The 18,072-nt window shown below is 40.8% G+C and overlaps 1 protein-coding gene across 3 annotated transcripts; it reads left to right on the forward strand.

Moving 5' to 3' along the window:
• The first annotated feature begins 1,593 nt into the window (after positions 1 to 1,593).
• dspa (desmoplakin a) lies at positions 1,594 to 17,149 on the forward strand. Of its 3 annotated transcripts, none has more exons than XM_026312832.1 (24): positions 1,594 to 2,143; positions 2,915 to 2,999; positions 3,240 to 3,358; positions 3,703 to 3,847; positions 5,613 to 5,738; positions 5,892 to 5,951; positions 6,058 to 6,225; positions 6,352 to 6,456; positions 6,544 to 6,639; positions 6,733 to 6,858; positions 7,070 to 7,222; positions 7,336 to 7,490; positions 7,907 to 8,033; positions 8,231 to 8,420; positions 8,536 to 8,780; positions 8,915 to 9,096; positions 9,261 to 9,399; positions 9,525 to 9,718; positions 9,863 to 10,025; positions 10,284 to 10,367; positions 10,496 to 10,603; positions 10,875 to 10,973; positions 11,087 to 12,901; positions 13,430 to 17,149. In XM_026312832.1, the coding sequence occupies exons 1-24, from the start codon at positions 1,905 to 1,907 to the stop codon at positions 16,619 to 16,621; spliced, it is 8,115 nt and encodes a 2,704-aa protein (XP_026168617.1). In that variant the 5' UTR covers positions 1,594 to 1,904; the 3' UTR covers positions 16,622 to 17,149. The 3 variants fall into 3 exon arrangements, with proteins under 3 accessions (XP_026168617.1, XP_026168616.1, XP_026168618.1); XM_026312831.1 differs by having other exon boundaries at positions 1,595 to 2,143; positions 8,231 to 8,417; positions 8,527 to 8,780; XM_026312833.1 differs by having other exon boundaries at positions 1,595 to 2,143; positions 8,231 to 8,417; positions 8,527 to 8,780; positions 11,087 to 11,584.
• The last annotated feature ends 923 nt before the right edge of the window (positions 17,150 to 18,072 follow it).

The raw sequence follows: 18,072 nt of genomic DNA on the forward strand, positions 1-18,072 counted from the left end.
TTATTGTATTTCTTATTTCCGTGGCTTTATTTATTATGTTATTTCATCACTAGGATTTTCTCCCTTTTCTGTTTTTCTCATTTAACATATCTGTGCAATCAAATAAAATCACGCTCTGGTTTATTGTTTATTCTGCCGACAATAATTTATTCTCCACCACTTTTTCAACACAACCTCACACTGATACTAGGTATTTGTGACCCTCCCTACTCTGTCTACTTTTCTTTCTCACTCCCTTTCACTTTTCAAGCTCAGCCACACCTACTTGCGATGTGTTGTATGTGCATAGAAATGTGTGAATTAGAATGTGACGGTAAAGGACAGATATAAAAAGGGGAATGTAAAAAGTAAAAAAAAAAAAAATTGCATTTACTGTGAGCGAATCTATTTCTGCAAGACTGATGTTGGCTGGTTGTTGTCAGCTTCAAGCAACTATGCAAACCACTGAACTCAAAAGTCCTCCTTTTAACCTGTTGAACCCATGATGACAAATTCTTTGTGCAGCCACTGTATCGACTCATTCCAGCTGTAATTAACCATGTTGGCTGCTGTGTTCTTTAATTATTGTTAGCTAGGTTTGGCACTTTCACTAGCCAGATTTTAAATGACTGTACCAGCCCTGAAGCTATGACAGAATGAAAAAGGAAGAATGAAAATTCTGGAGAAATTTACTGGTGTTTAGTTAATTAACTCCATGTTGATAAACATTAGTATCCAGGTTTTGATGATATTCAGGATATGGCGTTTACTTGGAATATGACAAACTTGGTCGATCTGTTCAGGGTGTACTCCACCTCTCATCTAATGTCAGCTATAGGATTGGCCCCAACCACCACACGACACTGGATGTGCCAGTATAAGCTGTAGATGATGGATGATTGGGAAACCTGGTTATTAAAAGTCTGTTATGAATAATTCTAATGGTTGCTGACTACCTGTGTGCAGATTTGTGTTCATTTCTCACAATATACAAAAATCCAGATAAGGTGTTCTGTCTATCCTGGACTAGTCCAGGTAGCATATCCAGATTTGTGAAAAGAGAAGATGTGCAACACATAAAGGCAGGGCACATTCAGCAAAATGAGGAATGGATTTTATTCTATGTATTTATTTATTTTAGGGAAAACTCAACAGCACTGCAAATATGTTAGTGTTTACTGTGAAAAAGTTCATTTCAGCAGATGTCCTTTGTCCTTTGGATGACACACACAGTCGTGTCTCACTATAGTTGTGAGGACACTCATAGATATAATGCATACTCTAGAGTTTAGACCCTAACCTCAACCTAATTCTAACCCCAACCCAAAAACCATTTGAAGTAGTGAGGACCGGCCATAATATCCACACAACCACAGAAAGATGTGCACACACACACACACACACACACACACACAGAAGGAAAAAGACGTAGAAATTGAATTTTTTTTGGAGTTGAGCAAATAATATATAGTAAACCAGTCATAAAACAACAGAGATCACACACACTACACACAGTTTTGTTTGCTCTAACAAGAAAGGCTGTTAAGGTAATGGCAAAGTAGTCACTCCCCCGAGCTCAGTGTCAGTCACAGAAAGTTAACCGCCTGTTTGACTCTAGTTCTTCATGATACAACCGAGCTGTCAAAGTTGTGATTGCAACATAACCTTCCACGGACTCTGCAGAATGCCGTCTTCCCACACGGGCTAAGGTTTGCAGGAGTGTTTCGTAAACACAACAAGGTGTGGTTTCTATCCAATCCAAAAGCAACCAGCTTCCGTCTATTCACACCAGACACACCATTATCTGCGCAACTGGAGACGGGGAGGGGAGAGGCGCAAGGTCGGTCCGCTGTTTGGACAGCACAAAACAACGACTGCAAAAACTTCCTGTAAGCAAAAATCAGCTCAGTAAAACATTTTTAAAAATGAGTCACTATGGCTCCAATTCAAAACTGGCCAGCATGGGCCAGAGAAGTCATTCGCGACAGGATTTGGCGAGTCCAGGTTATAGAAACGACGTGTTTCTCAGTGGAAACGGCTTCCAGGGAGAATACCAAGCAGGGGACACCGCATACATGTACACCACCTCCAGGTCCTCCGTGCACGGGGTCGGTGGACAGAAGGTGCAGGTCAGCATGGCTGGGGGCGGAGGTTTTGGAATGAGGTAAGAGAAAATCACCTGTTGTGTATATATGTGTCTGACAGCAGGGCATTGTCCATAAATGTAGAAGAACCAGACTCTTACTAAAACACAAAACTAGTGAAAAATTAAAATTCGAATCATAAAAAACAAACTCATGAGGATCTTTGAAGAATATAAAGGGATCAGACCGAGTTTGGGTGTTTTAGACTGCTTGAATTTTGCTTTCGCATTAAACGTGAGAAGAGTCGTCGAGCTGATTCTAGTAGAACGTAAAAGTTATGTTATAATTAAATAGAACTAATTGTTCCTAGAAGAACACAGAGCGGGGGTTTTTCTTACACTTAAACTGTCCAAATGCATCCTGCGGCTTGACCTCTTTCCTGTGAAGTGTTTCTTTACGTAACGTCAGTCTAAGTAATTCTAGGTGGGTCACTCATTTGTTGCTCAATATTCGTAATCACAGTAGAGGAAATACAGCGCACACCCCTTTTACTCACTATCATTCATTTTGGGAGTTAGTGTTTAACACTGTAAAAATGGCGTCATGCAATGTGCAAAGTCAATAAATGTCTTAACACATGGAGAATAAAGGCTGAAGTAAATTATGGGATGTTACCTGCAGTGCTATAAGTGCGTGTGAGCTGCAAGAGAGAAAGTTATATATAACAATATTCCACTATAATCAGCAACACTACAGAAGTTGCTGTGTGCGTGTAACAAACAACATAATAACAATAAAATACACTAATGTCTTTTTAGTTTTTCAATAATATTGTTATGTTTTATTTTCAGTCCACAGGCTCTTCAGCATAAATCTCTGTTCCTGACCAGCCAGTGTCAAGATTACCTGCAAAAAGCAAAGATGATGGTGCAGGGTGTAAGTATGACACACAGATTACTCTCAGCATAACTCATCATTATTTGTTTGTTTTAGCCTCCAACAGTAGGACAGTAACTAATAGATTAACAAGATGATACCTGCTCAGTTTGACTGTGGAGTGCACTCAAAACAACTGACATGAAATGACAGGACGTGACTTGAAAAGCAACCTGTTCCATCAGCCACATCTAAGTATAATTTGGCAGCAGTTCAGTGTCTGTTCTCTTGATCTTATAGGGAGGTTCAGCTGTGGAGGTTGAGAAGTTGTTGCTCATGGCGGGAGAAACACTGGAGCAGTTGAAGCTCTGTGGCAGAGAGATGCAGCAAATGCGTATACCTAATGATGTCTTCAGAAGGTAAGACAAGACGGAGTGTGTGTGTGTGTCTTTGCAAAGTGCAGGTGTACATTATGAGTCTGTGTGACTGCTTTCCGTGTTTGCATTTGAACAGGCTTATTCATGACTGTGTTTACAGTTTTGGGTAATCCTGCCTGCAGAGTAACATGGGTAGGTGGCGCTATGTAGGAATAACATGTTGAAGTTCATTTTTAGAGTTGAACCAAACCTTACAGAGAGAAAGAAACACTGAAGAGTTTAATACCTGCTGCTCATTCAGCTGTATTTGCCCAGCTGAGCTATTTGAGATCACTCTGTTCCTGGAACATTCACAAAGTATTTTCCTTTTTTGTACAACCCCACAGTGTAGATCAGTTACAGAGCCTGCATGCAGCTATCCAGCAGCAACAACACGGTGGTATGACCATAAGACATAACAGGGGCAGTGTGGGCTCCCTCGAGGGGGGCAGGCTCTTTAATGATGCCGTGGCCTGGATTGCTCAACAGAAGGTAAGCTCTTCATACTGCAGAGACATTCAAGAATACAATTAAAAAAACACACACACCAAATATCAGTGATATAGTTAAAATCAGTATCACAATAAGAATCCTCATTGGTACAACACAACACAATATGAGTAATATTAATAGGTCTGTTTTTAGCAGCTCCAAAATCTTCAAAAACTGTTAACGCAGTACATACAAAAAACAAAACCTTTAGTAATACGTAGAATTATTTTTTTAGTAATAATTTACATGTATTAAATGATGTTGAACCGTGACCAGCATACCTGCCTGATGCATTCAGTGATAATACCACCCACAAATCCGTTGGTAAAACTTGAACTTTGTTCCAACAGCTTTTAATCAATTTGTGCGGTGGCCTCTGTATGGGTGCATTAGTGTGCACAGTGTTTTATGCAAAGGCAGGAGTCAGTGGTGCACTTACCTTATCACCTATTGTGACCTCCTGTAACTGAAACCATCTGGACACAGTTGCAGAACCTGATCCATGAGTGAAAGAGGCCAAAAGAGGTGCAGAAGGATTGAAACAAAGAAGAGGAAAGAGTTCCGCCATTTGAGAAATAGAGAGAGAGACAGAGGAATGTAGGAAGAGACAGAGCAAGGAAGAGGGAGGCAGATAAAGACGCTGTGGAGGCAAAAAGAAAAGTAGAAGTAAAGGAGTGTGAAATCTGACACTCTCCACTGAGTCAGTTGTTGTGGGACAGTAAAGTTCAGATGATCTTTGACATGCTCATGGGAAAACGCCTCCTTAAACTCTACCTCCCCAACCTTCCCAACCTCCCCAACCTACACCACACCCTGTCATTCTGTCACCACGTCCAGCCTCACCCGTGTATATTTTGCTATTCATTCCACTACCCCTCCCCCACAGCCATGAAGATACTGACTTTTATAAAACTCCTAAATTGAAAAGATGTCACTGTGTGAGTTACTACTGCCATTGTAAGTCACTGGTTTTATGTGCAGCTGGTCAAGCTATTAACCATTGTATCTACACTTTAATTTATGACTGCTGAGTCTGTAGACTATAGACTAGCTGTACTACAGAGAGCCAGGCCGCACCAACAACATGTCGTGTGTAGCTTCAGCCAAGCAGTCATGAAGGAAAAGGGAGTGGTGAGAGAACAAAGGCCTTAAGAAAGAAGAAAGAAAAAAATGCAAGACCAGAGAGTGGTTGTGGTTGGTTTGCCGGCCGAGCTCTTATCTAAGCTGAGAGCTTTGAACAAGGGGAACAAGGGGGGGAATAGTTGGAATAGTTTCCTGTTTGACAACGGCTGCCATGATGACATGGTGACACCTAGAGGGCGCAGATGGGAAAGACATATCTTTAAGGTCAGAATAATAGAAGATTTTTAATTAGAAGATTTTTTTAATTAGATTAGTCCATTTTTTAAATTATCAGAAATAAAAAATCTGAAAAGCTTTGCCTGTGCAGCCAAAGCCTGATATAACTTATTCCTCCTGTGCTATAGAGCTCCATAGCTGTCCAAATATACGCAGAAAAGCTACACCTTTGCATTGGTTGCAGAGTTCCTCCATTACAATAATCTGTAGTTTATTTTGATTAATTTTGACATACACCATTCTGATGCTGTAAATCTTTACTACAGCCATAGCATTGAATATAGCATGATATCATAAACACATATATTGTGGTATTCAATAAAATCTGTTAATTTCCTTCAATATAAGTTTATTTTTCAGCAGTTAATGTATTTCAAAGTGTAATAAAGTGATTTTGCATTTGTAGCGTATGATTGAGACAGCTCCATGGGGAGAGGACTCTGAAACTATAGAAAAGCAAATCATGAACCACAACAAAACCCACAGTTCCATCCAAAGAAACCTGGAAGTAGACCGTGCCAGAGATGAGCTGGTAAGTATTTTTTTTCTTGACTGAGGTACACTTAGATGCTCTTTTAATTTGGACTGTTGGACACAATGTTTTTATTATTTATAGTCATCTCTGTCTCAGGCTTCAAAAAAATTTGAAATATTATTTAAAATTAATCAAAATCTGCCTTTTTAGAATATGAGAGGTGACAAATACAACCTCACCATCCTGGAACAAGAGTGGGACAGTCTGCAGGTAGAACTGAACTCTTTTTCAAAAGTTCCAAAATCAGCCACAGTGTGCATGATCAGCATTACTTCTTTCTGATCCTGTTCATAAAATTATCTCATGTTTGCTTTAGAAAATGTCTCACAACCGCATAAGTCAACTGCGGGACCTTCAGAACATCATTGAGGAGATCTTTAGAGCCATCATGTGGGTGAATGAGAAAGAGGAGGAGGAGCTGGTATTTGACTGGGGAGACAAGAACATAGACCAGTACATCCCCAAGAAGCAAGAGAGCTACTCGGTAAGGACCTTTGAATGAACTCTTCTTTCACCCTGGTTAGATTTTTCTGTCTTAGTTTATGTGCTCCATAATATTTTTTTGTGTTTTGTGGCCTTTTGGCTTTCTTACTTTGTGGTTTTCTGACAGACGCTGATGAGAGAGCTGGAGGAGAAGGAGAAGGAGCTAAACAAGTTGAAAGTGAAAGCAGATGGGCTTCTAAACAACAACCATCCTGCTTCAGATAAGATTGAAGTATGTTGTTTTTTCTCTAGATTTTGTTCTTATCGCAATAGGCTAAAGAAACTATTTGCTGGTTTTATACTGTCTGTGCATCCACAGGCCTACATGGACACCTTACAGACCCAGTGGAGCTGGCTCCTCCAGATCACCAAATGTATTCATGTTCATTTGAAGGAGAATGCTGCCTACAGCCAAGTAAGAGCTCAGTACTGCTCTTGCTCTTATGAAAATGGATCTCTCTGTGTTTTCATGTGAACGCTGATCAAAGCTTTTTGCTTTCATTTTCAGTTTTTCAAGGACGCCAGTGACACCTATTCAAAGTTGCAGAAAGAGCATGAGACTATCCGAACCAAATTCAGCTGTGACAAGAACACCCCACTGGATAGCCTCACTGAACTCCTGAAAAATCTAGAGGTATCATTATCTCTTAATTATCTCTCAACTACTGTTGAGTGACCTGAGAGTTAAGAATTTGCATATTACTGGATAATCCACCTTGGACAGAATGGAAGGCTTCTGAATGTATGTGGAAATGTTAGGATGTTTAAATAAAATGTTACTCCTCATAGTTACAGTGTCAAAGGGTCTAGTTAACAAGGCATATTTTATTTTTGTATGTTCACAGAAAGAGAGGGAGCGAATCATGGAGAATAGGTTGCAGGTCCAAAGTCTGGTCAACAAATCTAAGACCATTATCAGGCTGAAGCCTCGCAACCCAGAGGAGAAGAGCACCAGCCCTGTCATAGTCCAGGCCTTATGTGACTTTAAACAAGACCAGGTAGGATATACCGTATGCTCTCTGTCAGACACATGCACAACAGCACAGAAGTGAAAGATCACAATTATAATTTCAGTGTGTCCTATAATTGAACATTCTGTTTTGTACTTCAGAAAGGGATTTTAAAAGGGAACGAGGGCATCCTGAAAGACAACTCACAGCGCAGCAAGTGGCTCGTGACAGGACCTGGAGGTCTGGACATGCTGATTCCCTCTGTGTGTCTGCTCATCCCCCCACCAAACCCGCTCAGCATCGGCGTCGCCGCCAAGTGAGAAATATTAAGCAGATGGGAATATGATCAAACAGGGCCTTAAAAATCCTTTTCAAATATAGCATTTCAAATCTCATTATCTATATTGGGTTTGAATAATATTGAACTGTAATGTTAGTGTTCATATTGGATGCAGAGTTGGACATTATGTTTCCAGGAACTATGAAAATAGCCTTTTGTCTTAGAAATATGTATTTTGTTGACCCTATTCAACACATTTTCTTTTTGGTCTTTTTTCACCTTAAAGAGGAACAATGAAATATTACTGTACAACATTTGAGATCTCACACATTTTAAATCAAATGAAAGGCAGTATATGCTGACATATTATCCAGTTTTGCTCTGTAGTTATTTAATCTTTATGCCTACTGCTGAACTTTACACAGGATTGATTGGCTTGTTCTGTTTTCTAGGAATGAGCAGTATTATGAAGCCATCATGAGCATTTGGAATCAGCTCTACATCAACATCAAGAGTCTTATCTCATGGCAGTATTGTCTCAAAGACATCAACTACATCAACTCTCTCACTCTCAACATGGTAAAGCTGTCACACAGAATGCAGTTCTTCATAGCTTTACTTTAAAAACTAAGAGGTTTACAATAATAAGTTATCTTTTCATACCTAAAGCAAAGCTGAAGTACATTCAGCTTACATGTTATCTTACACACTATGTGCCATAGTTTTCGAGCTTTTTGTCTTTTGCTTGACCTGACATTCTCTCCATTGTCCGGCAGCTGTCTAAGATGCGCCCTGAGGAGTACCGCCGTATTATCAAAAGTATGGAGACTCATTACCAAGAGTTTGTACGTAGCAGTCAAGGTTCTGAGATGTTTGGAGAAGATGACAAGAAAACTATCCAGGGCCACTTTGATAAAGCGCAGAGTCACTATGATACACTGATTGTCCAGCTGCCTACTTACAGTAAGTGTGAAATGATGTTACCTTATCCCTAAATTGTCAGTTCACTGAATTTGGAAAAATAATGTTAGTTCTTTCACTACAAATTGATATTCTCTGTATTATCTACCAGCCAGTAAAGGGGAAGAAGAGGTGAAGCCTGAACCATCTAAAGAGGAAATCTCCAAAGTTCCTGTTTCTAAGACCACCGGGTCCACTATCCAGCCTCCCCGACCCAGTTCTACCCTCAGCCTCAACCTGCTCAGTAGTTTGCAAGAAATTCGACGCAGGCTGGAGTTGGCTGAGTCTGGTCTCACGAGTCACCTCCATGTTCCTTTTGGGGACAACAGTGTGCATGAGTGCTTGATGCACATCCAGAGGCTGCAGGTATGTAACCAGTTTTTTGTTTTGTTTTTTTTTTGCTACCAAACCAAATATCAAAATCAAAAGTTGCCACAATTAATTTCAGTAAGTGCTATTTGTAAAACAGATAAAAAGATAAATGTATCATTGATTTCCAGACGGTGCACCAAGACTTGGATTCCATTCATGATGAGTATCTGCACCTAAGGGAACGGATTATAAAGCAGCTGGAAGGAGTACCTGCTGATTCTGAGCAAGCCAAGTTCCTCCGATCTGAACTGGAAATCATCAACCAAAAACTGGGAGGCCTGCAGGGTCTCTACTCAGCCTACTTTCAGAGGTACAATAATTTAATCTAATTACAGCACCTTTTTATTTATTCCTCCGTGTTTGAGTAAAAAATGCACAAAATAAATTGCTGGGACCAGAATGTGAAGCAACACACAGAGAAACATTACTTATCCTCTCATTACATTTAACATAATAACTGTGTGTTTTCAATAGACTGTCGGCACTTAAGGTTTTGCTTCAGAACATTCTCCAGGCTGAGGATATAATTAAAGTCCATGAAGCCCGGCTGACAGAGAAAGAGACCACCTCGCTGGACCTCCGGGAGGTAGAAAACCAGAGAAGTGCACTAAAGGTTAGACATATTTTACCTGTTTAGTTAAAACGGTTGTCCCTTGAGTTTGATTTTCAAGAAATGCAAACTCTTTTAACGTACAAAGTTGAAAATCATTTATTTATTTTTACAATTCTCTATTCAAGCAAATGAAGAGTGATTTAGATCAAAAACGAGACCTGCTGCAAGCTATGGAGACTGAACTGGCTAAAGCAGTGCACTGGAATAGTCAAATCTCTGAGTCCTTCCACAAGTGTGATGTGGACTTGGTCAAGTACACAGACCTTGTGGGTCAGCTGTGTGATCGCTGGCGCCGCATCCAAACCCAGATTGAAAGCAGGTATAGAAGGATCAGTCTGCATATATGCACACAATTCTACAGTACCTGCAAATATTTCTCCACATCCTCATTTCATCATTGCTGGTAACAACACTAAAAATATCCTTTCATCCCTTCCTCTGCCTCCCACGCTTTCCTCCTCAGAGTGTGGGACTTGGAGAAGCAGGAGAAACAGTTGAAACATTATCAACAGAGCAGCACTTCCCTGGAACAGTGGATAGACAATGCCAGGAAGCGTCAGGATACCCTTCAGACGGTTAAGCTGGGTGACATTCAGACCCTAACAGACCACCTCAGTCAACAGAAGGCATGTCTTTCCTTGTTTATGTCAACAGAAAACAATATTCCAACTGGACTGACTTAATTCCTGATGCAAAATATCCACAATTTACACTTCAGATGCATTTGTGGAACATGTGAAAATGAATTGAAAAATGGTTTTGTGGACTTACAGCTTGTAATAATTAGAATTCTTGTCTAGTAAAGTACTGGATGTCTTAGAAGAAGAGCACCTGGATAATCAGTGAATTTAATGCCTTGTTTTTTTTTTTTTCTCACTACACAGGCACTTCACACTGAAATTAAAGGAAAGAAGGAGAAGGTAGAAGATGTGCAGAAAAATGCAGACACCTGTGCTGGCTCCATAAAGGTTAGCGGTCATTTAATGTGTTCCGTCTTCATTCAGTTTAAAATATTTTCACAGACACAGACACAACCAAGACTGCACAAACAAGTATGGTGCAAAACAATGAAGTTTGCCTTGTTGTGTGTTTGCAGGACTATGAGCTGCAGCTGGCTTCCTACAGTTCAGGCTTGGAAACTCTGCTTAATATTCCTATTAAGAGAACAATGCTGCAGTCACCGGCTACTGTGGTCAGACAAGAGGTATGAGAACTGACTCTCCAATAAGTCACACCCACCAAGTTTTATTTTACATATTATTAACACTCATTTGGCAGCCTAATCAAAATTATACTACTTAGCATACATTTAAGTGATTATTAGATTTTTATTGAATGTCATTTAGACCTTTGCATTACAAGATCATGAAATAATATCAATTTAAAGGTTAATCCCTTAATTTAATACTTGAATGATACTCAAAAGACCTGAACATTTGACATCAGTAATCATCCACTAATTTTAACTCCATCAGGCCTCGGACATCCAGTCCCACTACATAGAACTACTTACCCGCTCTGGTGATTACTACAAATTCCTAGGTGAGCTGCTGAAGAACATGGAAGAGTTGAAGGTGAGTATTGGATTTGTTGATTCCTCATTAGTATGTTTCTAAAATAATTAGTGTGATGAACATAAGATCAATTTAAAAATGTTTAATAATGTGAATGTTGGTGTTCTCCTCAGATCAGGAACACCAAGATTGAGTTGCTGGAGGAGGAACTGAGGCGTCTGAGAGAGGATCTCCAAGATCGTAATCAGAAAAACAAGAGTTTAGAGGATCATTTGGCCCGCTACAAGCTGGAGCTTACTCAGTCAAAAGATCAGCTCATCTCTATGGAGGAAGTGAAGAGAACCACAGCAATGCAAGCTAATGCTGCCAGGGAGACTCTGGACAGCACACACAACCAACTTCAAGATCTTAATGACCAGGTGACCCGCATTAAATACCAGCTGGAAGAGGAAAAGAGGAAAAGAAGACTGGCAGAAGAGCGTTATACCAGCCAACAAGAAGAGTATGAGGCAGCAGTTCGCCGCCGACAGAAAGAACTGGAAGAGCTTAACTGGTCCAAGATTGACTTAGAAAAGGCTGTGAAGGACAAGGAACGTGAACTAGAGAGGCTGAAGATATTGCTGGATGAGGAGGCGGCACGTCGACGAAATGCTGAATCAGAAACCTCTAAGGTAAGAACACAGTGCACCCAGGAGATTAATCAGCTTAAGCAGACATATGAGACAAAGATCCATGTTACCAAGACCACAATCCTGAAAGCCTCACAACAGAAAGAAGAGGACACAGCAGAGCTGAGACTCCAAATTGACAGGCTCAGTGCTGAGAAGAGAGATGTAGAGGAAGAGCTGAGGAGACTGAGGCTGTCCATTGCTCACACTGAAGAGCAGAAAAGCAGAGCAGAGCAGGAGGCCAACCAGCAGAGGGCCTCAGTGACACAAGAGGCAAGAATACGCAGTGAACTGGAGGTGCAACTGAGATCTCTCAGGCAGCAGAGAGGAGAGGATGAGCTCCAATTAAAGGAAGCCACCAAACTCAACCAGGAAAAGTCCCGGCAGATCAGCTTGCTAACATTTAACCTTGATGAAGAAGGGAAGAAGAGGAGAGCTCTGGAATTGGAAATCAGTCACCTGAAACAGGCAGAGGCAGAGCTTAAGGCAAAAAACACCACCTATCTGGAAGCAGTTAATAAGCTTAAAATGTTGGAACAAGAGATTCGCATCACTCAAGTAGAGCTGACAAAGCAAACCAGTGAAAAAACTAAGACTGAACAGAGTTCCGCCAGGCTCCAGAGCCGTGTCCGGGAATTGCAATCCTCCCTGGATCAAAAGGAGGCTGAGTTGGAGAAGCAAAAGAAGGCAAACCAAGAAGAGTTCACACGTAGAAAGAGAATGGAGACTGAGTTGGAAAGGATGACAAATACCTGCAGAGAGCACACTACCACAATTACTACCCTTAAATCTATTCAGCTAGAGGCCTCTAACTCTGGAAAAAAATACGAGCAGGACCTCAGGACCCTGCAGGAGGCTCTGGACAAGAGCCTGCGGGAGCATAAAATCACCAAGGAGGAACTGGCAGCTCTGACATCTGAGCTGAGAACACTGAAACAGAAGCTACAGCTGGAAGAGGGCCGAATTTCTGAACTCAACCAACGTAATGAAAACCTGTACAAGACCATTGAGGAGAAGAGCCGGCAACTTAACGAGTACACTACAGAGATTGACAAGCTGAAGACTATGACACAAAACCTGACGAAAGAGAGACTGAGATTGGAGGAGGAGCTAAGGACAGTTAGACAGGAGAGAGATGAACTGAAGCTTAGCAAAGAAACTATTGATGGAGAAAGTGCCAATCAGATCTCAGCCTTAAACGTCCAGCTTCAGAGTAGCAAAAAGAAGACAGCAGAGCTCCAGATTCTCATCAATGACCTGACCAAGGAGAGAGAAAAGCTTAAACTGGAACTAGACAAATTCCAAAAGCAATCGATTGAGGTATTTTTGATTGCATTGAAGGAACATCTTCACATAATTCAACTAATTTTTTTCATTGATTTGCATGAATGGTTATAGATGCACTAGGACTGAACTTGTTTTTAACGTATCCCTGCTATATTTGACAATACTCAAAATGACTTTTAAGACGTTTTGCACAAAGTTTAGTTACTTACAATTATTTTTTTCTGACTATGCATATTATACACCCCTTTAATCGTGCTATAATAACAGTCACTTTATTAAACACTGCATACTAACAGCTGTTGACAGTCTGTGTACCATCTTTGTATACATGTATAATATCAGATACTTCAACAGTAATGACAACTGAAGGACATGTGATTGGATTGTGGCATCACGAGTCATCAGTCACAGTTACAGTGTTGATTGGCTCTTACAATACAACATACTCATAATAATATTAATGTGCACACCATGTGCATTAATTTATGAGCTGTGTTGTTTTGCATATGAGCAAAATGATTTTACATAGACATAACAGTGGGTTCTTTTATCTCTCCACAGACATCTATCATGGTGCATCAGTCCCAAAGCCAATACAGTGAGCTGATGCTGGAGAAGGACAGTTTGATGGCCAAGCTTAAACTGCAGGATCAGGACAAGAACCGTCTGCAGCGCCTTGAAGAGGAGCTCAGCCGCATCAAACTCACACTAGAGACTGAGCTCCGCAACAAACAGCGGCTGCAGGATGAAAATAGTTCCATCCTCAAGGATTTCAACAATATGAAGAGCCAGTATGAGCTGAAAGACAGCAAGATTAGGCAGTATGAATTAGACAGAGACAAGGCTGATCGTGAGAGGCTCTCTCTAAAGAGTGAGATTGAGAGGCTCATGAGGGAGCTAAAGATTGTTGAGGAGAGGTACAAAAGTCAGCTGTTGATGTCTGCAAAGGAGGCATCAGACCTGGCTCTCAAGAAAGAAGCCTTAGAGAAAGAGTTACAGAGGCTGCGGCAGAGAGCCAGCACTCTGAGCAGGCAGACCCAGACAGATGAAGCTTCAACAATTGATCCCTCCAAGCTGGTTTTTGATGGGGTGCGCCACAAAGTCACAGCCCACCAACTTTGCGACTGTGGTATAATCACTAAAGCCACGCTAGACCAGCTCCTAAAGGGACAGAAAACAGTGCATGAGGTAGCTGTGGACATTCAGCGCAATCTAAAGGGTACTGGCATTATTGCTGGCATGACCACGAGTACTCAAGGAAAAATGCCATTCAGTGAATCAAAAAACAAGAATCTTCTGAGCCCAGAGAGTTCCCTCATGCTTCTGGAAGCTCAAGCAGCAACAGGCTACATATTGGACCCTACATTTAATGAGAAGATGCATGTTGGTAGTGCTTGTTCCAGAGGAATTGTAGATTCTGAAGACAAAGAGACCTTGCTGAGAGCTGAAGCAGCTAGCACAGGCTTCAAAGATCCACTCACTGGAAAAGTTTTATCTGTGGGTCAGGTTTACAAACAGGGTCGCATAGCCAAAGATACAGCCATCCGCTTGCTACAGGCTCAAGACTCTGTTGGAGGCATTCTGGATCCTGTTCTGAGTGTGTTCCTTCCAAAAGATCTGGCCTTGGATCGCAACCTTATTGATGAGGAGCTCTATAGGGCTTTAAACAAAAAACCTGCCTGCTACGTGGATCCATCAACTGGAGAAAAGATATGCTATGATGACCTTAGGAAGAAGTGTGCAGTAGAACCTGTTTCTGGCTTGCTTTTGCTCCAAGGTCCAGAAAAATCTGTGACAATTAAAGGTCTCCGTGGAGAAGTCTCTCTCACAGAGCTAGTCAACTCTGAACTTCTGGATGAAACTGACTTGATGAAGCTCAACCAGGGCAAGCTCACCAGCAAAGACATTGAAAACAAGCTGAAGTCCTACCTTTATGGCTCAACTTGCATTGCCGGTATCTATGATGAGGCCAATGACCGAATCATGCCTTTCTATCAAGCAATGAAGGAAGGTCTTCTCATGAGAGGAACCACCCTGGAGCTTCTTGAGGCTCAGGCTGCTTCTGGCTTTATTGTTGATCCAGTCAACAATGTGTTCTTGACAGTTGATGAAGCTTCAAAAAGATGTCTCATAGGTAAAGAGTTTAAGAATAAGCTGTTGTCTGCAGAGAAGGCAGTGACTGGATACATAGACCCATCCACAGGAAAGACAATCTCCCTCTTCCAGGCTATTGAGAAAGATCTTATTGAAAAAGGTCACGGAATCCGTCTGCTTGAAGCCCAGATTGCCAGTGGAGGGATTATTGATCCAAAAGAGAGCCACCGTATTGATGTCTCTGTTGCCTATAAAAGGGGATATTTTGATGAGAAGATGAATGAGATTCTAACTTATGAAGGAGATGACACAAAAGGTTTCTTTGACCCTAATACCAAGGAGAACCTGACTTATCTTCAGCTGAAGGATAGATGCATCACAGATGCCAAAACAGGACTCATACTCCTGCCACTTAAAGACAAGAGGAAACCTCAAAAGTCACACGATAGCCGTACCAATGTTCTCCGTAAGAGGCGGGTTGTGATTGTTGATCCAGACACTGGGCTGGAGATGTCAGTGAGAGAGGCCTATCACCGGGAGCTAATTGACTATGACACGTTCCTGGACCTGTCAGAGCAGGAGTGTGAATGGGAAGAAATAACTATCACAGGGTCAGATGGCTCTGCACGTCTGGTAATAGTGGATAGGAAAACAGGAACTCAGTATGACATCCAGGACTGCCTGGCACGTGGTGTTATTGACCAGAGGTCTTTGGACCAGTATCGTGCTGGAAAGCTAAGCTTAACCCAGTTTGCTGACCAAATTATCAGCAAAACCAGTAGCACCGAGATGAACATTGCCACCAGCAATGTTGATGACATGGTCACCTGCAGCAGCCCCACTCAGGCCACGCCATCATCCCCCACTGTTCGTAAACGCTTTAGCAGTATCTCTATTACTGTCTCTCCCGCAGAGATGTTTGATGACCAGAGCCCTGTGGCAGCCATATTTGACACAGAAACCTTGGAGAAGATAACTATTTCTGAAGCGCTGCGAAGAGGTATACTTGACACTATTACAGCACAGAGGCTGCTAGAGGCCCAGGCATGCACAGGTGGTATTATCAACCCTGCTACTGGCGAGAGGCTTTTACTGCAGGATGCCGTCCATCAGAGTATCATTGATGAAAGTATGGCTAATAAGCTGAAACCTTCCCAGAAAGCCTATGTTGGATTTGAAGATGTTAAGATTAAAAGAAGAATGTCTGCAGCAGAGGCAGTAAAAGAGACATGGCTACCTTATGATGCAGGTCAGAGATTTTTGGAGTTCCAGTACCTGACAGGAGGACTGATTGAGCCTGGCACTGGGTGTCGCGTCAGCATTGAAGAGGCTATCCGTAGAGGGTGGCTAGATGGTCAAGCGGCCCAGAAACTACAGGATACACGGAACCACCAGAAGAACCTGACCTGTCCAAAGACAAAACTGAAGATCTCCTACAAGGAAGCCATGGACAGCTGCATGGTTGAGGAAAGCAATGGCATGAAGATGCTACAGGCTTCATCAGTGTCCACTAAGGGAATCAGCAGCCCTTACAATATCTCTAACCCAGGATCTCGCTCTGGGTCCAGAGCTGGTTCCAGGAGTGGATCCCGTAGAGGCAGTGTGGATTACTCCTCTACTTACTCCTACAGCGCATACAGCTCCAGCACTTTCTCTTAATATAAAGCATAGAAAATGAATGCAATTAGACTAGTTGTGATCAGCAATTCCTATGCAGTTTGATTTTTTAAAAATAGTTTTCTAAAAGTTTTTCTGCTATGAGATTTTGGGAGCATTGTTTAAGCGCTGAATATGATCTTTAATTCATTTAGGTGTTTTGATGGTTTGCAGTCTTTGGTGACTTGGTTTCAATATGAAAACATGCTTAAACCATTATCTTGTTCTAAAGCATAGCTTTTAAATGAGAATACTTGTCATAACTCATTTTTATATATGTTGCATTTTGTTATACTAAAATAAGCTTAACCTTATATTCATTCACGCCAACTTATTTTTGCTTGTTAGTTTATTACAGCTTGACATATATGTTTTCTTTTAGTTTTTAGAGAAATACATTTTTGTTAATTGCAAATGCTGAGGTGTAGCTTTTGAAACTAATGTGACCACTAATGATCAACTATGAGTACTCCTTGCCACTGAAATGTTATGCAAGCAATTAAAAAATAAAGTTCATGTATTAATTCACTAGCTTGATGTCCTTGCATTTTATTTTAAGCTGGAACAGTTTTGTCTTTTAGGAGAAGCTGATACACAATACACCCTTGTATCAAAAGCAGTATCCACTCTTACCTATGGATGGTGCTGTCATGCAAAAGTGTAATGGCAAGCATTTGAGCCCTTATAGCACACTTGACATTATAACAGAAGTTGGAAAACACTGGAGAGTTCTAGCATTATATTATCAGGACTGTAGTGACATATTAAAAAATACAAGCAGTACATGAGTTCTTATAGTTGAGATTATCTAATTGACACAAAAGCAAAAATGCAAAAACACAAATTCTCAATTGAGTTTCCCTAAAGTTAACCTGACTAATAAAACACCACCATTTTAATAAATTGCTGTCAATTTTATTCTAATGAACCCAGCTTGACTGTTGTCTCTGCCCACATACAGTATATAAAAAAACATAGGCATCCTCCTAAGACCTGAGATTTTAATGTTGTATGTAGTTTTAATTTCTTGTAACTAAAAAGGTGGTGGTCTCACATAGGGACATTATTTCACTGTACCAAAAAGTCAAGTGTGTAACCAAGAATAAATCAGCTTATTTCAGTGCCTGAACATGTCAAACGATGCAACATATGAAGAAGCCTTGTGATATCTTTAACGTTTTACTGTGTAAAACCAAACCCAGAACGTAATGCCATGATATATGTGCTTTCACACAGAATAAACCATGAGTTTAACATACCAAGTTAACATAAATGTAATAAAAAAGATTTTATATTATAGATCACATTTGTTTTAGGTGAACTATAGAATATGCAGAAAAAAACAACATAATATCTTCACTAACTTATACAATTGTATTTTATGATTGATGCCTTATATATATATCGTTATTAAATCATTTTATTTATTTTTATGATAAAATTGTGGACCTTCA

Source organism: Mastacembelus armatus, chromosome 17 (genome assembly GCF_900324485.2).
Source record: "Mastacembelus armatus chromosome 17, fMasArm1.2, whole genome shotgun sequence".
In the NCBI taxonomy this organism is placed as follows: domain Eukaryota; kingdom Metazoa; phylum Chordata; class Actinopteri; order Synbranchiformes; family Mastacembelidae; genus Mastacembelus; species Mastacembelus armatus.

Coding starts and splice junctions, on each gene's coding strand:
- dspa (XM_026312831.1), top strand. CDS start 1,905: ATGAGTCACTATGGCTCCAATTCAAAACTGGCCAGCATGGGCCAGAGA. Junction 6,226..6,351: donor AGAAGCAAGAGAGCTACTCG/GTAAGGACCTTT, acceptor GTTTTCTGACAG/ACGCTGATGAGAGAGCTGGA. Junction 9,719..9,862: donor CAAACCCAGATTGAAAGCAG/GTATAGAAGGAT, acceptor TTTCCTCCTCAG/AGTGTGGGACTTGGAGAAGC.